Source organism: Xenopus laevis, chromosome 8L (assembly GCF_017654675.1).
Source record: "Xenopus laevis strain J_2021 chromosome 8L, Xenopus_laevis_v10.1, whole genome shotgun sequence".
Lineage (NCBI taxonomy): Eukaryota > Metazoa > Chordata > Amphibia > Anura > Pipidae > Xenopus > Xenopus laevis.
Genome location: NC_054385.1, coordinates 134812263 through 134834634, shown reverse-complemented (window position 1 = coordinate 134834634; position 22372 = coordinate 134812263). Strand labels below are relative to the sequence as shown.

General features: G+C 46.3%; 1 protein-coding gene across 3 annotated transcripts; it reads left to right on the top strand.

Moving 5' to 3' along the window:
- Positions 1-10068: 10068 nt before the first annotated feature.
- clk2.L (CDC like kinase 2 L homeolog) lies at positions 10069-22047 on the top strand. 3 transcript variants are annotated; one of them, XM_018229220.2, is made up of 13 exons: positions 10069-10223; positions 13348-13517; positions 15931-16159; positions 18503-18596; positions 19006-19072; positions 19450-19566; positions 19853-20019; positions 20191-20285; positions 20392-20518; positions 20659-20741; positions 20954-21033; positions 21141-21231; positions 21315-22047. In XM_018229220.2, the coding sequence occupies exons 1-13, from the start codon at positions 10116-10118 to the stop codon at positions 21495-21497; spliced, it is 1611 nt and encodes a 536-aa protein (XP_018084709.1). In that variant the 5' UTR covers positions 10069-10115; the 3' UTR covers positions 21498-22047.
- The last annotated feature ends 325 nt before the right edge of the window (positions 22048-22372 follow it).

Sequence of the window (22372 nt, the reverse complement as noted above, 5' to 3'; positions counted from 1 at the left end):
ACCTTCCTATATATTTATCTTTATTCCCTATTAATAACATTGGGATCATAGTGGGCCAATTCCTTCTCTGCCCTCATTGCACATTACCTAGAGCAGCTCTTATCCAGACAAACATTCTAAAGGATCCATGACCCGCGAGGCACATCCCTCGGTCCGTTCAACCCAAATAAGTAATAAGAAATAAGAAAGAGGAGCAGTCGGCTATCAGGGGTCTGGTGGAAGCCAGTCAATGTGGGGGGAGTGTGAGTCTCCAGGTCTATTGGAGTAGGAGTTGTTATGTAAAATCCACAGCGACCAGGTGTTAGTAAATTTAGTTGGGCATCCCCTGGCTGCATAAATTTGTTCCAGAATGGGCAGGGTTTGTTCCACCAGACTGATCCAAAAGGGTATTGTAGGCGGTTGCTCCTCTTTCCACTTAATAGCAATGGCCTTTTTAGCCTGAAAAAGCAAAAAAAGAAGGAGATTCCTTTCTGATCGTGAGATCACAGTGTCCGCGAGATAGTTGAGAAGGAGGACCGTTGGATGATGTTCTATAGGCAAGACCATGAGCTGTGTGAGATAAGTAACAATATCAGTCCAGAACCGATGTATCTGTGGGCAAGACCAAACCATATGGAAAAAGTCAGCTTGTGAACTCTTACATCTGTTGCATTGATCAGGTATAGCAGGGTTAATTTTGTGGAGCAGGGAGGGCGTATAATATGCCCTATGAAGATATTTGAACTGAATGAGTCTGTCACGAGACCTAATAAGGGGAGAGAGGGTATCCTGCAAGATTGAAGTCCATTGCTCAATGGTGAGGTCAGGGATATTAACAATCCATTTCTCGTAGAGACCTTGGGCGGATGAGGGCTTGGCTCGACCAATCAGGCCATATAAAGTCGAGAGAGGTTTGCAGAGATGCTGCTTGCGAAGTAGGTCTTCAATTGGGGAAGTTTTGATCTGTAGGGTTTTGGAGTGAAATTGTTGGGTGAGGGCATGCCTCAATTGCAAAAAACGGAAAAGCATTCTGTTGGGAAGGTGAAATTTGTCCTTGAGCTGATCAAAAGTGAGTAACACATTATCTGCATAAACATCATTGACATATTTAACATTGAACTGTGCCCAAATAGCGGGGTCAGGTATAGTGAGCAGTTGGTCAAGATACGGATTACACCATAGCGGAGTGAACGGTGAAAGAGCTACATCAGAGTTAGAACACCCCGGGTGCACCTGTTTCCAGGCCCTAGCCACATTTCTCATCATAGATGTGCATGAAGTCAGAGGGAGCTTATCCCTGTAAATAAAGTTCCTAAGCCCTTCCAGAGAGCCAACTATTTGGGCCTCAAGGAGAGTAACCGGGTCCTCTGGGGTAGACTCAAGCCACCTTTTTATAGGTAATAATTGGGAGGCAATAAAATAACCCAGCATGTCAGGGGCTGCTAGTCCACCTGCAGTGAGGGGGGGGAGCAGTGCCGAGTATTTGACCCTCACCGGCCCGGGGGACCAGTAAAGTTTGATGAGCAAGGAGCGCAGATGCTTAAAAAAAACAGGGGGCAGCCAAATGGGTGATTGTCGAAACAAATAAAGAAATTTAGGGAGAAACTTCATCTTAAAAAGGTTAATCCTGCCAATTATGGAAAGTGGGAGCCTAAGCCATCTATCAACTGCTTTATGTAGGGAGGCCATAAGCGGGTCTATATTGAGTTCCATGAATCTCCCTATTTGGGGGTGGATGTGGATACCTAAGTATTTCAGAACAGGAACCTGCTGCAACGGGAGGTCTGGGTCAAGGAGGGCCACCGCGTCCGGGTCAAGAAGGAGAATGGTGGATTTGGCCCAGTTGATTTTGAGGCCCGAGAAGGCGGTATGGGAATTAATTAGCTGAAGGGCTGTTCTTAGGGAGGGACCAGGATCATGGAGGTAGAGGAGGGTGTCATCAGCAAAGAGGGATATTTTCTCCCTGAGTTGGCCAAACTCAAATCCCCGAACCTCTGGGCAGGACCGGATCAAGCACGCCAGGGGCTCCATAGCCAGTGCAAAAAGACCAGGGGAGAGAGGACACCCCTGACGGGTCCCCCTAGCCAAGGATATAGGGGGGGAGATATCCAGATTCGACATGACTCTGGCCATGGGATTAGTATAGATAGCCCGAAGCCATATTAAGAAATTTTCTCTAAAGCCAAATTTTTTAAGGGTTTCCCAAAGGTAGACCCATTCAACAGAATCAAAAGCCTTCTCATTGTCGAGTGAGGCTATAATCCTGGAGCCCATATTGTCATGGGGAATAGTTAAATTGGTATAAAGGCGTCTGATGTTAAGTTCCGCAGCTTTATGGGGTATGAACCCAACCTGATCTGGGGCCACTATGGAAGTGATAACATGGTTAAGTCTTCTGGCGAGAACCTTGGTCAAAATCTTATAGTCAGAGTTGATAAGCGAGATAGGTCTATAGGAGGCACTTAAATGCGAGGGTTTCCCAGGCTTCAATATAAGCACTATGATGGCGTCCTTAAAGGAAGGTGGGAGTTGGGCCGTGGCGAGGGTGTGGTTGAACACAGCAGTGAGGTGCGGGGCTAACAGAGGGGCATAGGTGGTATACCAGAGATTGGGGATACCGTCTGGGCCCGGGGTTTTCCCTGTAGGTAAAGTTGATATGGCCTCTAATACTTCCTGTTCCTGAATAGGGGTATCTAACATAGCCCTGTATTCCAGAGGGAGAGTAGGGAGATCAAGGGTCTCTAAGTATTCCGCAATCTCGATGGGTGATTTTTGAAGTTTGGAGGAGTACAACTCCGTGTAGAAATCAGCTAGACACTTATTGATTGCAAACGGGCAGGTGATGAGCTCCTTATCAGTATTCTCTAGGGCATGAATGGCTGGCCTAGTGTATTCATCCCTAGCCAAGAGAGCTAGCATCCTACCATTTTTGTCGCCTTTCTCATACAGTGCAAATTTGTGATAGAGTTGTCCCTTGTGGGCCACCTTCCATTGCGCCTGGGCAAATTTCCGCTGCGCTACTACATGTTCAAGCTTAGTTTGTTCATTGGGGCATTGGATGTACCGCGCCTCCGCCTCTCTCTGACCATCCTCCAGCTCAGACATCGATCGTCTCGCCAGTTTCTTGGCATAAGCTATTTTGGCAATATAAGATCCTCTAAGCACAGCCTTCATGGCGTCCCAGACAAAGGGGAGAGGGGCACTGTCCAAATTAACCTGAAAATATGATTCAATTGTCTGGTGAATCTCTTTCTGAATGTCAGGATGAGTAATCCAGTAAGGATTAAGTCTCCACAATCTGTGGACGGAATTAGAGTGCATACGCCAAGATATTACTAAAGGGGCATGGTCAGATATGCCTCTGGAGAGAAACTCAGATTTGAGGATTTTGGGAGACAGATCGAGCGAGGCAAAGGCGAGGTCAATCCTAGACATAGAACCCCGTGCATAGCAAGAAAACATTCGTTTGTTAGGATTGCGAGCCCTCCACACATCAACAAACCCCGAAGTATCCGCCCACGATTTTAGTGCAGATGGACCCAATCTCGGTGTAGAAGACAGCGAGAGACGGTCCATCTCGGGGTCCATGACCGCATTAAAGTCGCCCATAATCAGTACTGGGTCGGGATTCAGAGCAGCAAGAAGCTGTAACAGGTGATAGAGAATATCATCTTGAAAGGGCGGAGGTATATATACATTTACTATAATATGAGGGGTTCCTGCAAGGGATGCATGTAGGATTGTAAACCTCCCATCAGGGTCATTCTGTATACTAAGAAGTTGGAATGGAAGCGCCTTGCTGATTAAAATGGAAGTGCCCCTGGCATAATTCGAGTAAACAGCGTGATAGGCATGCGCTATCCAGGACTTTTTGAGTAGTTGCGGGCTAGAGGTTTTGGAAAGGTGGGTCTCCTGGAGACAAATAACATGGGGGGAATATTTTCGCAAGAAGTTTAATACCAGGGACCTCTTCATGGAGGAGTTCAGCCCTCTAACATTCCACGTTATAGCTGTGATTTCTGACATAAAACAAAGTGAAATAATACCTGTCGATGTCCCCCCCCCCATAGCAAGGGTAGGTAGAGAAAAGAGTAAAGAGAGAGAACAGAGGGAGAAGAGAGAGAAAGAAAAGAAGGAGAGAAGCAATCCCAAAATTTCCCACCCTACTTGCTCCCATAGTGGAGAAGCTTGGAGCCCGAAACATAACAATTTCTCGAGGGGTGCGCCGAAACAATGAGCACACGCAACAATAAGTACAAAGTAAATAACAACTGAACAAACAAATAAAGGATATGTGTAGTGATCACTGGGAGCAAATGATCAATAGTGTTCCGCCAGGAAAGTGGAAACAGATGCCAAAGCGTAATTCCCTGAAACCGCTATGGCGGATTAAGCCCCCAGCAAAGTCACCGTGACTAAACTGATACAGAGGGAGCAAGGGTGGCTCAAAGGTAGGGTACGTGCCCAAGGAGACACTTGGGTGGCACATAAACCAATGGATCCTCAAGCCATTAGTAACAAAGGCAAAGTGGGCCATTCCTGCCCGGTGTAGAGTACCCTCCATAACTCTCTCAAGGACGTCGATCAAGCCATTGAGATGCCTCGGTAGGAGAACTGAAGAAGAGGGATTTGCCATCCAGGGAAACCCGCAGCTTCGCAGGGTACATCATAGCATACTGTATGCCAGCATCTCGAAAGCGCCGCTTCACACCCATGAACTGTTGGCGTTGTTTCCGAAGATCATTCGAAAAGTCCGGGTATAGGGAGATAACTGCATTTTCGTAGCGTAGCTCACCCTTTTTCCGTGCTGCGGCCAGAGCCGCATCCCTATCTCTAAAGTTCAGGAGACGGGCTATCAAAGGCCTAGGAGGTGCGCCCGGTGGCAGCGGCCGAGCAGGGATGCGATGCGCCCGCTCAATAACAAAGGCAGAGGAGAATGTATCGTCGCCAAATTCCGCCTTCAACCAATTTTCCAAGAACTTAGCAGGGTCAGGTCCCTCCGATCGCTCAGGAAACCCGACAAACCGGACATTATTTCGCCTGAGGCGATTTTCCAAATCGTCGGATTTGGCCTCCACCGACTCAAGCCTCCGGTGCAATAAATCAATGCGTTCAGGCAGAGGATTGCAGGTGTCCTCAAGGTCACTCACCCTACGCTCCACCTCAGTGGTCCGATCCCGGACCCGCTGGAGGTCCTGTCGCAGGATCGCAAAGTCCACACGGAGCTCGTCCACTTTAGCCATCGTCGCCACGTGACAGGATTGGATAGTGGAGCGGAGGGTCGCGACTACCTCCGCCAGGGTAAGGTCTTCCTCGCCAGTAAGGCCCGAGGGCTGTCCACAAGCGTGAGGTGAAGAAGCAGGGGCACTCACCGCTGAGGACGCATCGTTGGTCTCTAACGCCTCAGAGTGTGGAGTCGAGGCAGGAGGTGAGTGCACAGGCCGCACACGCTGTTCCTTAGGAGACTCAGGGCGCGGCTCGTCCGCCATTTTGGAAGGCCTCACAGAGTCTCGCAAATGTCTCCGAATATCAGGGGATTGTGCCACCGGGTGCTTCTTTTTCCCCATAAGCGTAGAGGAAACAAGGTAAAGTAACTGTTGAGTCACAGAGAGGCTGGGTAAGTCAGGATAAATACCGGAGATAGCGGTAAATCAGCGGAGCTCCGACGGCGTGCGACTGCTCACATCAGTAGTTGGCCACGCCCCCCGCAGCTCTTATCCAGTCCATGTGATTGTAGAGCAGCTGCTAGAGACAAGGATGGGGTCTGTGCAATGTATGAGTTGGAGTAGCCCCGATGCATGAGGCTCTAGCTGTGCTCTACATACACTCCTCATACAGTCTGGCTGTACTTCTTACACACAATGCCCCATACAATATGGCGTCCGCCCATTCAGCCATAGCACTTACCCAACCCCCATATCCACCCCTTCCCTGGGTACCAGGACAGTCCATGTGACAGGAGAACCAGATCTCACAAACAATTGCTTTTATTTGCCCCAATGAGAGTTCCATTAGCGAGTGCAGCACCTCCTTTACTGCTTCACAGCACCTCGTCATGTTGCCTGGCAACCACAGGATCTGCCCCAGAAGTGTCCCACATGGAGGCAGGTCAGTGGTACAAAACCATCCAGATTGTGCAAGTGTCAGTCCTTGACCTGCGCCGGCAGTTTCCTCCTGTGTTTGGCCAGGGCCTCAATGTTGCCCATCCACGAGCACTAGAGAGAGACACATATATATGAACATACACACTTACTCATGAACATATACACACTCATCAACACACACACTAACACACACAGACTAACACACACAGACTAACACACACAGACTAACACACACAGACTAACACACACACACTAACACACACACACTAACACACACACACTAACACACACACACTAACACACACACACTAACACATAGCCGCTGCAGTGGATCATCATTTAGCTCGTATCTCATATTGTCATTGCTCAAGCTGAGCTATAGGAAAGCCTGAGAGATAGACAACTCCACACTATGGCTCTATAATGTTCTACAACACCGGGCTGCTCATTATAATGGAGTCATATTGGGGACAGGATTGAGAGGCCACTTACCAGTACTTTGGTGACCTGGAGGACGGAGGACTGATATTCAGTGATTGCTTCTATGTTCTGAGTAAGTTTTACCAGCTCGGTGCCCAGCTCACTCACGGCTTCTTCTAGATCTGGAGAGACAGAGGGACCAGCCTGTGACTTTCCTGTTACTTCTGAACACAAATAATTCCTTGTTATATCCATTCTCCTTCTCCTAATGATACCAGGATCCGCATTGCCTACATGTTCCCAACTCCTCCAGAACATTCTCACTCCTCAACTCCTCCAGAACATTCTCACTCCTCAACTCCTCCAGAGCATTCTCACTCCTCAACTCCTCCAGAACATTCTCACTCCTCAGCTCTTCCAGAACATTCTCACTCCTCAGCTCCTCCAGAACATTCTCACTCCTCAACTCCTCCAGAACCTTCTCACTCCTCCACTCCTCCCGAACATTCTCACTCCTCAATTCTTCTAGAACACTTACTCCTTAACTACTCCAGAACATTCTCACTCCTCAACTCCTCCAGAACATTCTCACTCCTCCAGAACATTCTTAATCCTCAACTCCTCAAGAACACTCATTCCTCATATCCTCCAGAACATTCTCACTCCTCCAAAACATCCTAACCCCTCCAGAACACTCACTCCTCCAGAACATTCTCACTCCTCAACTCCTCCAGAACATTCTCACTCCTCAACTCCTCCAGAACATTCTCACTCCTCAACTCCTCCAGAACATTCTCACTCCTCAACTCCTCCAGAGCATTCTCACTCCTCAACTCCTCCAGAGCATTCCCCCTCCTCAACTCCTCCAGAGCATTCCCCCTCCTCAACTCCTCCAGAGCATTCTCACTCCTCAACTCCTCCAGAGCATTGTCCCTCCTCAACTCCTCCAGATCATTCTCACTCCTCAACTCCTCCAGATCATTCTCACTTGTCAACTCCTCCAGAAAATTCTCACTCCTCAACTCCTCCAGAACATTCTCACTCCTCCAGAGCATTCTCACTCCTCAAATCCTCCAGAACATTCTCACTCCTCAACTCCTCTAGAACATTCTCACTCTTTCAGAACATTCTCACTCCTCCAGAGCATTCTCACTCCTCCAGAGCATTCTCCCTCAACTCCTCCAGAGCATTCTCACTCCTCAACTCCTCCAGAACATTCTCACTCCTCCAGAACATTCTCACTCCTCAACTCCTCCAGAAAATTCTCACTCCTCCAGAACATTCTCACTCCTCCAGAACATTCTCACTCCTCTAGAACATTCTCACTCCTCTAGAACATTCTCACTCTTTCAGAACATTCTCACTCCTCCAGAGCATTCTCACTCCTCCAGAGCATTCTCACTCCTCAACTCCTCCAGAGCATTCTCCCTCAACTCCTCCAGAGCATTCTCACTCCTCAACTCCTCCAGAACATTCTCACTCCTCCAGAACATTCTCACTCCTCAACTCCTCCAGAAAATTCTCACTCCTCCAGAACATTCTCACTCCTCAACTCCTCCAGAACATTCTCACTCCTCAACTCCTCCAGAACATTCTCACTCCTCAACTCCTCCAAAACATTCTCACTCCTCCAGAGCATTCTCACTCCTCCAGAGCATTCTCACTCCTCAACTCCTCCAGAGCATTCTCCCTCAACTCCTCCAGAGCATTCTCACTCCTCAACTCCTCCAGAACATTCTCACTCCTCCAGAACATTCTCACTACTCCAGAACATTCTCACTCCTCCAGAACATTCTCACTCCTCCAGAACATTCTCACTCCTCCAGAACATTCTCACTCCTCAACTCCTCCAGAACATTCTCAATCCTCAACTCCTCCAAAACATCCTCAACTCCTCAAGAACACTCATTCCTCAAATCCTCCAGAACATTCACACTCCTCAAAATATCCTCACTCCTCCAAAACATCCTAACTCCTCCAGAACATTCTCAATCCTCAACTCCTCAAGAACATTCTCACTCCTGAACTCCTCCAGAAAATTGTCACTTCTCAACTCCCCCAAAACATCCTCATTGCTCCAGAACATTCTCACTCCTGAACTGCTCCAGAACATTCTCAAACGTACTCCTGCCTTAAAATGGCAGCATCGGTATCTGCTGCCGCCTGTCAGACACAAACACCTGATAGTCCAGAAAAGACTTTTCTCATGCTAAGGCCTGAGTGGAGGCTGACGGTGCAAATGAGAGCTAAAAGCTGGAGTGGAGGCATCTGTGAGTGTGAGTGTGTGGGGGAGGGGCGAGGCTAATGAAAGAGGCTGCAGAGACAGATGTGCCGGGAATGCTGGTAGTGAATGTCAGCTCTTTGGAGACAACCAATGACATTGACAGAGATTGCCCCTGTGTGCCCCTGTACAATTCCACCATAAAAAGCACCTGCTGAATCTCCTCCCCCGCTATTAACCATTACTGGCCCTCTCCTGTCACCTCTCCCATGTTCTGGGCACAGTGACTAGTGGCCACTAATAGAGCCACAGGCCCAACTGCTGCCACAGTCACTATTTCACTCTATACACCAGGGCCTATTTGGAATCTCAGTCCAGACACAGCCACGTCTCCAGCATTTCAGCAGCAATGGGGTTGCTAGGGTCCTATTTCTCCTAGCAACAGGCAGCGGGTTGAAAGAGGGACTGGAATAAGAGAGGAGGAGAATAGGAAGATAATAATATAAATTAAGAATAGGCTTTTTGGGATAACTGGGTCAGTGAGGCAAATGCCTATAATAAAAAGAACATAATCAATAAAATAATTAAAACCAAAAACATGTAACATGAAGCAGCCATTTCTATTCAGACTGGCCACGCCTCCTCTGCAGACACGCCCACTGCCTCTCTGAGACCCCGCCCAGTACTAGTATCTCACAGCCCCGCCCACTCTAGTGACACAATGTCTCTGTCTCACTGCAGCCTCCTCCTCCTCTCCTCACTCGGGACACTTTGCCTCACTCAGGACCCACTCGCCCCTTTCATTGTTCTTCAGCCAAAGGTTCCCACACACAGACCCGCCAAAGCTTCTGCTGCCGGACCCGCCTCCATCCTGCCGCTTGTCTCCTGCTTAACATTCCCGCCACAGTCAGACCAATCAGCACCCGAGCTCGATCCGCCCACAATAGAGCGGAACCGGATGAGCGAATTGTGTCAGTGAAGGCGTGTCTCAAACTGTGTGTAATTAGTGATAAACAGGAAGTGAGGCGCCTTCCCGGAATATCTCGGTGGCCATTTTTACTTTGGGCAGGAAGCGTCACAACTCTCTCTTTCTCAGTATTTCTTTCTCTGAGGTACTTGAGCTTAAGGGAACCTTGAACCGCCAACCCAATGTATTTCCACCCACAACCAACCACTTCTCTCCCCAATATCTGCCATGAACCCCCAAATATCATTATATCCCCAATATTCAATATTATCCCTGCGACCAGTCTGGTGGGATAGCCTGGCAATATGCCCTTCCGTACAATGGCTGCCGCCCGCATAATCACGTGACAAATGAGAAGCGGCGCTTCCTTGAGAGGGGCGGGGCCAAGGGGAGTATCAGCTGAGTGTTGGGAGGAGCCGTGTGGATGCGCGAGCACAGCGGTGAGAGAGAAAGAGACGGAAGGATCCCGGTTACACGCACCGCAATCACGGACTTTCTGTGGGACAAGAGAACCGGCCTGGCTGCGAGAGCGGTGAGAGGAAAGAGGCTCACGAGTGTCGGGAATGGGGGGAACCTTGAGGGGAGCGGGGAGTTGTGAGAGGAAAAGATCAACGTTAGCGGCGCAAGATGGCGGCTGCCCCGACTACTTTGTGACAAAATGGCGGCGGGAATGGACCTCGGGCCTGAGCATTTCATTGTGCGCCTTGTTATCCCTCTGTCTCTCTCTGAGGCACAATTGTCTCTTATTGGCCTGAGCTGTGTGTATTGTCACCCCTGTGTATTGTTACCCCTGTGTATTGTTACCCCTGTGTATTGTTACCCCTGTGTATTGTTACTCCTGTGTATTGTCACCCCTGTGTATTGTTACCCCTGTGTATTGTTACTCCTGTGTATTGTTACCCCTGTGTATTGTTACTCCTGTGTATTGTCACCCCTGTGTATTGTTACCCCTGTGTATTGTCACCCCTGTGTATTGTTACCCCTGTGTATTGTTACCCCTGTGTATTGTTACCCCTGTGTATTGTTACCCCTGTGTATTGTTACCCCTGTGTATTGTTACCCCTGTGTATTGTTACCCCTGTGTATTGTTACCCCTGTGTATTGTTACCCCTGTGTATTGTTACCCCTGTGTATTGTTACCCCTGTGTATTGTTACCCCTGTGTATTGTTACCCCTGTGTATTGTTACCCCTGTGTATTGTTACCCCTGTGTATTGTTACCCCTGTGTATTGTTACCCCTGTGTATTGTTACCCCTGTGTATTGTTACCCCTGTGTATTGTTACCCCTGTGTATTGTTACCCCTGTGTATTGTTACCCCTGTGTATTGTTACCCCTGTGTATTGTTACCCCTGTGTATTGTCACCCCTGTGTATTGTCACCCCTGTGTATTGTTACTCCTCTGTCTCTCACACAATTGGCTCTTATTGGCCCCAACTATTTCTACTCCTCACCCTGCCCCCAACTATGTCTATAGGCCCCCATGTTATGTTACCCCTCATTATTTCTTCTTATTGGCCCCCAATAGAACTCCACATGCCCCATGTGATCTGACAGCTACAGGAGGCTGTTTTTTTTGTGTGCCCAGAACATTCCTTCTCTGTATATTTGTATTTATACATATGGGAGGAGGAGGTGCCATATTGATTCCCTTAGACAGTACAGTATGAGGGTATAGCTTATTGTGTGCCCAGAACATTCCTTCTCTGTATATTTGTATTTATACATATGGGAGGAGGTGCCATATTGATTCCCTTAGACAGTACAGTATGAGGGTATAGCTTATTGTGTGCCCAGAACATTCCTTCTCTGTATATTTGTATTTATACATATGGGAGGAGGAGGTGCCCATATTGATTCCCTTAGACAGTACAGTATGAGGGTATAGCTTATTGTGTGCCCAGAACATTCCTTCTCTGTATATTTGTATTTATACATATGGGAGGAGGAGGTGCCATATTGATTCCCTTAGACAGTACAATATGAGGGTATAGCTTATTGTGTGCCCAGAACATTCCTTCTCTGTATATTTGTATTTATACATATGGGAGGAGGAGGTGCCATATTGCTTTCCTTAGACAGTACAGTATGAGGGTATAGCTTATTGTGTGGCCCAGAACATTCCTTCTCTGTATATTTGTATTTTATACATATGGGAGGAGGAGGTGCCATATTGATTCCCTTAGACAGTACAGTATGAGGGTATAGCTTATTGTGTGCCCAGAACATTCCTTCTCTGTATATTTGTATTTATACATATGGGAGGAGGAGGTGCCATATTGATTCCCTTAGACAGTACAGTACGAGGGTATAGCTTATTGTGTGCCCAGAACATTCCTTCTCTGTATATTTGTATTTATACATATGGGAGGAGGAGGTGCCATATTGATTCCCTTAGCAGTACAGTATGAGGGTATAGCTTATTGTGTGCCCAGAACATTCCTTCTCTGTATATTTGTATTTATACATATGGGAGGAGGAGGTGCCATATTGATTCCCTTAGACAGTACAGTATGAGGGTATAGCTTATTGTGTGCCCAGAACATTCCTTCTCTGTATATTTGTATTTATACATATGGGAGGAGGAGGTGCCATATTGATTCCCTTAGACAGTACAGTACGAGGGTATAGCTTATTGTGTGCCCAGAACATTCCTTCTCTGTATATTTGTATTTATACATATGGGAGGAGGAGGTGCCATACTTGATTCCCTTAGACAGTACAGTATGAGGGTATAGCTTATTGTGTGCCCAGAACATTCCTTCTCTATATATTTGTATTTATACATATGGGAGGAGGAGGTGCCATATTGATTCCCTTAGACAGTACAGTGTGAGGGTATAGCTTTATTGTGTGCCCCAGAACATTCCTTCTCTGTATATTTGTATTTATACATATGGGAGGAGGAGGTGCCATATTGATTCCCTTAGCAGTTACAGTATGAGGGTATAGCTTATTGTGTGCCCAGAACATTCCTTCTCTGTATATTTGTATTTATACATATGGGAGGAGGAGGTGCCATAATTGATTCCCTTAGACAGTACAGTATGAGGGTATAGCTTATTGTGTGCCCAGAACATTCCTTCTCTGTATATTTGTATTTATACATATGGGAGGAGGAGGTGCCATATTGATTCCTTAGACAGTACAGTATGAGGGTATAGCTTATTGTGTGCCCAGAACATTCCTTCTCTGTATATTTGTATTTATACATATGGGAGGAGGAGGTGCCATATTGATTCCCTTAGACAGTAAAGTATGAGGGTATAGCTTATTGTGTGCCCAGAACATTCCTTCTCTGTATATTGTATTTATAACATATGGGAGGAGGGAGGTGCCATATTGATTCCCTTAGACAGTACAGTAGGAGGGTATAGCTTATTGTGTGCCCAGAACATTCCTTCTCTGTATATTTATATTTATACATATGGGAGGAGGGAGGTACCATATTGATTCCCTTAGACAGTACAGTATGAGGGTATAGCTTATTGTGTGCCCAGAACATTCCTTCTCTGTATATTTGTATTTATACATATGGGAGGAGGAGGTGCCATATTGATTCCCTTAGACAGTACAGTATGAGGGTATAGCTTATTGTGTGCCCAGAACATTCCTTGTGTGTATATATGTTGGAATAACATTTGTGTGTTTGCTGTAGATGCCGCGCTCCAGACGGTACGGTTGTTCAGAGAGGGGCAGTTCCCATGAACGTTACAGAAGTCGCAAGCACAGGAGGAGAAGGAGCAGATCACGGAGCAGTAGTAGTAGTGACAGAGGCCGTGAGCGCAGACACAAGCAGGGTGACAGTTACCATGAGAGGTCTCGCAGGTAATGCTGCTGCCATGTCTATTTCTCTTACTCTCCCCACTCCTCTGCATGTGACTAATGGAGCTGAATGGGCCAAAAGGTTTTGTTGTGGCAGAACCAGATTTATTTCCCTGATACCCACGTCCCACCCACTGCTGGTTATATAAGGTGCTCACACAACTGTGTGTTCTGGGGGGATACAGGCCCACTAAATGTTCTGTTAGTATGACCCACATGCCGTGACACCCTTATATGCCAACCCTTTGAGCAACATTCTATTTTATAGCTAAATATGCGGATACTCTTCTTCTGTCGCTATAGCGATGATCATCATTTGGTGAGGCACAGAAGAACAGTGGTTTGATATTTACTTATGAAATACAAACAGAGAAACTACATTCTTTACATGTTGAATTGCAGACAAACAATGATCACACTGAATATTCACTTCTCCATAAAATCACGTATAAAAATGTCCTCCTGCATTGTATTAAGTATAAGAAGAATCCATCACTGCCCAGTTCTTAGAAATAATTCAAACTTAGAGCTGGCTGAGTAATAGTTACAGGGTATTTGGGCCCAAGTTTAGAGATCGGTTCTGGAACAGGCATTAGAAGTAGCAAGAGTAGTGTTATCCCCACAGGTTCAGATCAATAAACACCCTCATTTTGTTTATACTCTAATAAACAAGGGGCTTCTGATGTTCCACTGGACTATCATTTCAGCTGATATACGTTTCAATTGGCTGATTCCAGAGAACCCATCACTTTATACTCGTGCCTCTCTTAGGCAATGTTCACCTTCCAAACACTTTTTCAGTTCTTTTCAGATTGCTCTCCAGAAATAAAGACTTTTTCCAACTACTTGTGTTTGAGTCTGGCAGCTCAGTAATTTAGGTGCAGATTCTGTTACAATTTTACAACATTTCTCAGCAGCATCTGGAATATAAGTGCCACTATTGTATCCATTAACGGCTGCCTGTAATGAAACAAAGATAACAAATGAATCAACTAAATGGATCAATTTAGAACAGTTTACAGGGTCGAGCTGCTTTAGGAGGTGAAAAATGACACTTTACACTTCAATATTAGAAAAACAATTTGCAAATAGAAAGCAGAAAGTAATTGGAAAATGTCTTTATTTCTGGTGAACAATCTCAAACCAACTGAACTGAAAGAAGTGTTGGAAGGTGAACAACCCCTTTAAAGGAGAATTCAACCCTTTAAGAAATAAACCCGTACCTCCCACCCCATGTGGACTCTCCTCCCCCCAGCCTAAATGCCCCATACTTTATACTTACCCCTCAGCTCAGTTTCTGGCATCCGAGTTCCAAGCAGCCATCTTCCGGGTCTTCATCTCCTTCCGGCGATTCGGCGAAGGCTGGGGGTAGGAGGGAGGGGGTCAACATGAGGTGGGGTTACAGGTTATTAAAGGATTGAATTCCCCTTTAAGGGACCTCTTAGTGAAAAGTGATCCAGTTGGATATTAGCAGAAGTGACACATGGTTTTGGAATGTGTCCAAATTACACTTTATGCGGATTCATGAGTTTTTTTTACATCCACAAGATGTGAAGAGTTTTTTCACATCCACGAAATGGGAAATGTTTTTTGATTAGACATCACATTAAATGCACAACCACACATATATTTATATTATAATTTATTTATCTGATAAGCTGCCCCTGTGGGTTGTCGTATGTGGGTTAAACTAAGCAGAGGTTGTCTGTGTATGAACGCACATCGCTCTGCCATTAGCACTGCATTACAAGATGGATATACAAACAAACCAGTGGCTAATAGCCCATAGGCTACACACATTTTCATATATTGCTGTAGACCAAATCCTCTCACTTAGGAGACGGGGTGATCAAAAATATTGCTTCAAAGAGAAGTGTTCTGGATCATTAAGTTGAACCCTTTAGTGCCAGCAGGGTTAAATGAACACTGTTTTTTGAATCAATGTTATCCTAATAGAGAGTTATTTTGTCTAGTTACAGTGGATACATTTCTGTTATATCATAATTATAGATACATATTTATTTGTGTGCTTTGTTTTGTGTTGAGTGGTGCTGATCTATCTAATCTTTTAAAGAGGGGTAGATTTTCCGGTCACATGTTCTGCAGGGCAGCACATGATTGGGTGAGTGCTTTAGGGTTTTATCTATACGGGAAATGAATTAAAATCTTCATAGTCATATTTAGGGTTTTATCTATTTTTTTTTTTCTTGCATAACATTTTATTGGGTGTTTATGGTCTTGAGAAAGGACTTAGGTCAGCATTTCAGTCTGCTCCTGTTTTTTTTTTTTAATATGTGTGAAATAAAGAACATGGGATTTTCATTTAATGTTGTGCTGAACCTTTTTGGGACTGAGTATGTATGACCCACAGTCCACATGTAGTACTCAGGAGTTTGTGCCTTGTCTTTCACCCCAGTTATGACCAGCGCTCATCAGACAGAAGAGCTTACGATCGTCGTTACTGTGACAGCTACAGAAGGAATGACTACAGCAGGGACAGAGGGGACGTGTACTATGAGACAGACTACCGGCACTCCTATGACTACAAGCACTCTCGGGACGACAGCTACAGGAGCTGCAAGAGCACTCGCCGGAAACAGAAGCGGAGGAAGCGCAGAACCAGGTCTTATAGCCAGTCCTCATCGGTGAGTAGCCCACCCGTCCTTACTACAATACCCGCCCCCTCCTTTGTTTTTAGGGTGATCTAGAAGATCCGGTAAGTAGTCATTCCCCTGCTGTGCATTTTCTTGTGTTTTATAGATCCGTCTGGGTAGCTGGGCCATAGGTAGCAGGTTAATGCTGTCTGTCAGGGGGTGATGTGCTAATGACCCAGCCATTATGTCACTCTCCCTCCCTGGATGTGTGTGAGTCCCAGAGCATTTGAGGGGGAACACGTTTGATGAATGTGTGCTTATAGGGCCTGTATATTGTTACAAGTGGGACTAGCTGTCGGCCATGTGTCACACTTGTGTAAATAGACTTGTCTCTGTAGGGACACCAGCCAGCAGTCTAGTTGCTGCGTTTAACCCATACCATGCTGAGAGGGGGGGTTGTTCAGCCCTACACACTCCTTTTCCACAGAACCCTTATACCAGTGGTTTTATACTGGGTTTGGGAGCAATACCCACCTCATCTAAATACCTATGAGCAGCATTTCAACTCATAAATGTTATCTTTCTACTTCGGATCCTGAGGGCTGCGTTTGTTACAGGAAAACCTCCCAGAACTTGGTAATTGCTCCAATTCCTAACCCAAACCCAGCATTCTCTGGCCCATTTCAGCACAGAACAATCTGCAGTCGATCTGGTGGGGGCCACTGGGACCCCCAACCACATAGAGGGAAGCCATCTTTTCTCAGTCTCGTGACTTCTGCGCTGTGATGGGAACCTGGAGCCTTTGGGAGGTTGCTTTATTATAAAGTGATTAATTGAGCACCCACCCAGCTATGGGGTCACTGACTCCCTCGTACTGAAAGCAGCCACAATACAATTTGCTCCTGTGCTTCCAATTGGCTGCATGGAGGTCCCCACGGCACTGCTCCTGTGTTCTATTCCCATTTAGAGTTGCTGCTGATTATGCACCGCTGCATGTAATTGTGGGAGCTCAGCTGGCAGTTTACCTTTATATTATATTTATCCTTGTGGCAGCATCGGTTTCTTTTTACCTCGTCCTATTCCATGCTTGGTTGGGACAGCACAGGGGTAAAGCAGGCTGGAGAGCACACACTTTTCTGTGCAGCACTCCCCTTAGGACTCCAATTTAAATGGACTAATTTGTACAGTCTGGAGGGGCAGCCCAGCATGAGCGTTTCTTTCATTACATAGATCATTAGAAATCTATACTGTGCCTGTGACTTACTATGTCCTTTGTACTGGCAGGGTGTATATATAGCAGGGTTTGTACTCTGTACTGGGAAACACACACACACACTATTATTATTATTAGAGATAGAGAGAGATATAGATGCATAGATCGATATAGCGGTGGCACTTAAGATTTGTACACAAAAGGCAATGAGGATAAAAGGAAAACACACAGAAAACTTTATCAAGGAAACTGTTCCTGTGTGGGACCGAAACGTTGGATAAATAAACTTATTTTTTTTCTTTTTATCCTCAATGCCTTTTGTGTACAAATCCTGTGAGTGGCTTCATTATTTACTTTCTATTGACTATTCATGCGCCAGCACCCAGGTCTCGACTAAACTCATCAGCAGCCTTTGTCCTCTGTACTGGGAATATGTAATGGGTTTTGTACACTGTGCTGGGAATATAGGGTTGGGTTACCCTAATACACTGGGAATGTATACAGTGGGCTGTATGAGGAATGCTGGAGATGGGTATACAAAGCAGGCTATGAGCTCAGTGCTGAGTATATAAAGGAGAGCTATAGGGCCGTACCTATGGTAGGAATATGCAGCCGGGAGCTCAGTGCTGAGTATATGAAAGGAGGTGGGATGGGAACATACAGAAGGCTATGAACTTAGTGCTTGGATTGTAACTGGTGGGTTTGGGGTATCTGGGGATGTGGGGGGCAGTGCGGAGAGTGTGACTAGCTTTGGGTGTGTGCTGGGAATATATATATATTTGGGTCTTTCTCAATGACTGTATATAACCCCGATAGCATGAAGACTTGTATATTTTCTGGCATTTGGGGGGTACCCCACAGTGTTCTTTCTGTCCCTTTTTTTTCCCCTTCTTTTGCACCGATGAAACAAAGCAGAATGTTTTGTTTTTTTTTTTCTTTTTCCTTTATTTTTCTTTTTTGATTTCTGAGTTAGTGTATTTGTATCTTGACCTGTTCCCTTGCAATATCCCTATCGTTATATATTCCTATGTGCCGTATGAATTGGCTGGGAATCTACTGCTCACCCTTCTACCTCAAAACAACCATGTGAATTTCCAAACCAACCTACCAATGTGCCGCTGGTTTGAAAATCTGATTGGCTGGCGAATGGTGATGTGTGGCTGGGGATGACGGGCTAACAGAGGAGTCGCCAGAGCAGCAGGCGGGCAAAGAGTGTTGAAGACGACGTGGAGGGCCACCTGATCTATCACAGCGGCGACTGGCTACAAGAAAGATGTACAGCCAAATCGTAACATAATTTAGCTCTCTAGTTCTAAGACCCCCCCCTTCCCCAGAGACGCTGCAGACCTGTCTGTCTTTTGTGTTTATTTTTATTTGTTTTTTTACTTAATTTAAAGACAAACAAAAACGCCCCTTTCCTCCTCCTCCTCCTTAACTCTTTTTAATTAATCTGCCACATACATTGTACAATATGTTTATGGCTAGGAAGCTAGCATAGACTTCTCTATTTAGACTTAAGCAACATGTTGCTGGCTCACGCCTCAGCCTGACATTGTTACACTCAATACAGTGAATTGTTGTGAGCTTTCCCAGCACTGGCAAGTGCACCCGTAGGCACATTCACTGGCACTACTAGCGCTGCACCTTCCTCCATTAACCCACTCCCTTCTGCTTGCCCATGCAGATGAAATTGTGAGCACACTCGGGGAAGGAACGTTTGGCCGAGTCGTTCAGTGCGTAGATCACAGGAGGTAAGTGTCTGTGTCTTGTGCTTCCACAGCTCCCTTCATTTGATCGTAGCACCCTAAATTCTAGGCACATTTTGCCTGAATGTTTGATCATTTTGTGCAAACTGGGTCCCTCACACGGATAGAATGGGCCCAGACCGAGTATGTTGCAGCCAGTTCGTAACAGAGTTGGGGGGCCACAAACTGACTTTTGTGCTTAGGAGACTGCTCCTGTAACCCATACATGTGGTCCGGTTACACTGCAGGGACTGACCATGTTTGGCACCTTTAGGAAGGAAAGAGTGGCACGTGAGAGCGTTTTGTTCAATGACATAGGGCCTTCAGACAACCGTTTTGGCATTCCTTCAACGTCTCTATTTCTCCTGCTTGTTTGGCTTTAGGGGAAATTCCAGAGTGGCATTAAAAATCATTAAAAACGTGGAGAAATACAAAGAGGCAGCTCGTCTGGAGATCAACGTTTTGGAAAAAATCAACGAGAAGGATCCGGAGAACACACAGTAAGTCCTTGTTCTGAGATGAGGGGTAACCGAACCTAGTGTGAGACTTGTATCCACTGTGTGATAGGTAGTAATACAAGTAGTAGGTCATCTCATTGGTCAACAAAACCATCAGATTCAGCCAAAATAAAAACAAAAAAAAATAGCCATAACAATAGCACAGCAGTAACTCAGTGCTCCATGGTCCCTGAGCTTCTCTCTCTCCTAATGTTTCAGCTTAGGGTTAATGTGAATGAGGGAGATCTGATCCTTTTTGTGCGCTGACTTGCCCCCCATTTCTCCCCAGCCTATGCGTGCAGATGTTTGATTGGTTCGACTATCACGGACACATGTGCATCTCCTTTGAGCTGCTGGGCCTCAGCACGTTTGATTTCCTGAAAGAGAACAACTACTACCCGTACCACATCCACCAAGTCCGACACATGGCCTTCCAGGTGTGCCAAGCAGTAAAATGTAAGTCACTCCTGGGGCAGGAGAATGGGGGAAGCAATTGATGGAGAAGATGGTGCAGCACTGGCCCTGGTGGCTTGTGTTGATATATAGTAGTGGCAAGCACACACTGGGCCTGGGTGGGGGGCATTAGGTGCAAGCTGTATTATTTGTGACCCTGATCTTCCTTTCCAGTTCTTCATGACAACAAACTGACTCACACTGACCTCAAGCCAGAAAATATTTTATTTGTCAATTCCGACTATGAGCTGACGTACAACATGGAGAAGGTCAGTAACATACTCCCCCCTGTGTACCCGGGCATTGGTACCTGCTGCCCTTGTTTAACCAGCCTTCCCTATTACTCTTCCTCCCCAACCCAATTGCATCAAGAAGAGGGACGAGCGGTGCGTCAAGAGCACAGACATCAGAGTTGTGGACTTTGGCAGCGCCACGTTCGATAACGAGCATCACAGCACCATTGTTTCCACACGCCATTACCGGGCACCAGAGGTTCTACTGGGTAAGATTTGCCAGAGTACAAGGAATGTCTGCTGCAGCCATCGGGCTAGTACTACACGTGCAGAGTGGGGACAGATACTACTACTCATTTGCTGCACTGTAATGACACCATGATCAACACAACCTGCCTTTCTCTTGCAGAGCTGGGCTGGAACCAACCGTGTGATGTGTGGAGCATCGGCTGCATTATCTTTGAGTACTACGTGGGGTTCACCCTCTTCCAGGTAAAGTCACAGCCCAGCTGTTGCATTATTGCATGGCATGATTTTCTTGGGGTACCACAGCCTGCTAGCATGTATATTTTGAAGGGGTGTGTGCATTACTAGGCACAATGGGGGATGAGCAGGGTGCTGTGGAGTTACTGGGAGCCATGGCATTGCAGACCTGGTGTCTAATGATGACTGCTTGCTCTCACCCCTCGTTCTTTCCCCTGCAGACCCACGATAACCGAGAGCATTTAGCCATGATGGAGAGAATTCTGGGCCCCGTCCCCTCACGGATGGTTAGAAAAACCAGGTGAGCAAAATCTCCTTCCTCCCAACTCCTCGGGTCAGAGCTTGGGGATTGTACCCCAGGGAGGGCGTTTCTCTGCTTAAGCTTTTCTCAATTCTCTGCCCCAACAGGAAGCAGAAGTATTTCTACCATGGACGCCTAGACTGGGATGATAACACTTCAGCAGGTCGATATGTCAGAGAGAATTGCAAGCCCCTAAGGGTGAGGCATCCCCCCCCGTGTTGTGTTGTGTGATGCCTGTGGTTTATGTGGGCATAGGTGTGTAACGCTTCCCTGTATTGCAGAGGTACATGATGATGGAGACTGAGGAGCACCACCAGCTCTTCAATATGATTGAGGGCATGCTGGCTTATGAACCCTCCAAACGCATGACACTGGCAGCGGCTCTCAAGCACCCCTTTTTCAGCCCGTTTAAGGGAGACCCTACACTTAAGCACTGGGACACCGGCCGGGACATAAGCCGATGATTGGAGTGCATTACCTGCACACTGAGACACTGCCTGCACTGGGAGACGGATCATAAGCTGAGAGAGCACTACCACCTGCGCTCACACACCTTCCCAAGCTTGTCATAATAAATTGACAGCCGGAACCTACAGTGCTCTTTCCTTTTATACCTGAATGGACTGAACCTTTCTTACATGTAAAGCTGTGTTAATATGTAAGATACTCTAATTATATGCCTATATAAATATATATATATTCTGTACATGCAACTGCAGCAACTTGCACACAGGCTGTCCTGTAAATAATTCCTGCCTGTAACTGCCCCTTCTGGGGTCACTGCGGGTGCTTTGCTGCCCACTTAATTTATGTCAGTGTTAGGGAGGAGGGCAGCAAGCTTCTCACGTGATGCCAGGGAGCATCATCCTGTTTTTATAAGCTTTTGTACAGTCTTTGTGAGAAATAAACTCAACATGTTTGTATGTGGGATGCCCAAGGTGTGCCACCCTTTCTTTCAACTGCCAATGTACTCGCTGTGTACAGAAATAGCTGAAGTAAAGCATAAAAACCCGCTCTGCAGCTTGTCAGTCCCTTGTTCATGGTAACACAACCAGATCTGTCTGGATTTCTCAAAAGAGCAAACAGATTTTTTTATATTCAATTTTGAAATCTGACATGGGGCTAGACATATTGTCAATTCCCCAACTGCACCTGGTCATGTGACTTGTGCCTGCACTTTAGGAGAGAAATGCTTTCTGGCAGCCTGTTTCCCCTACTCAATGTAACTGAATGTGTCTCAGTGGGACCTGGATTTTACTATTGAGTGCTGTTCTTAGATCTACCAGGCAGCTGTTATCTTGTGTTATTGAGCTGTTATCTGGTTACCTTCCCATTGTTC

Excerpts from the sequence above, each read along its gene's own strand:
- clk2.L (XM_018229220.2), top strand. The coding sequence starts at position 10,116 with ATGCGCGAGCACAGCGGTGAGAGAGAAAGAGACGGAAGGATCCCGGTT. Across the intron at positions 13,518-15,930 it reads TACCATGAGAGGTCTCGCAG|TTATGACCAGCGCTCATCAG; the intron begins GTAATGCTGCTG and ends CTTTCACCCCAG. Across the intron at positions 18,597-19,005 it reads CGACTGGCTACAAGAAAGAT|ATGAAATTGTGAGCACACTC; the intron begins GTACAGCCAAAT and ends TTGCCCATGCAG.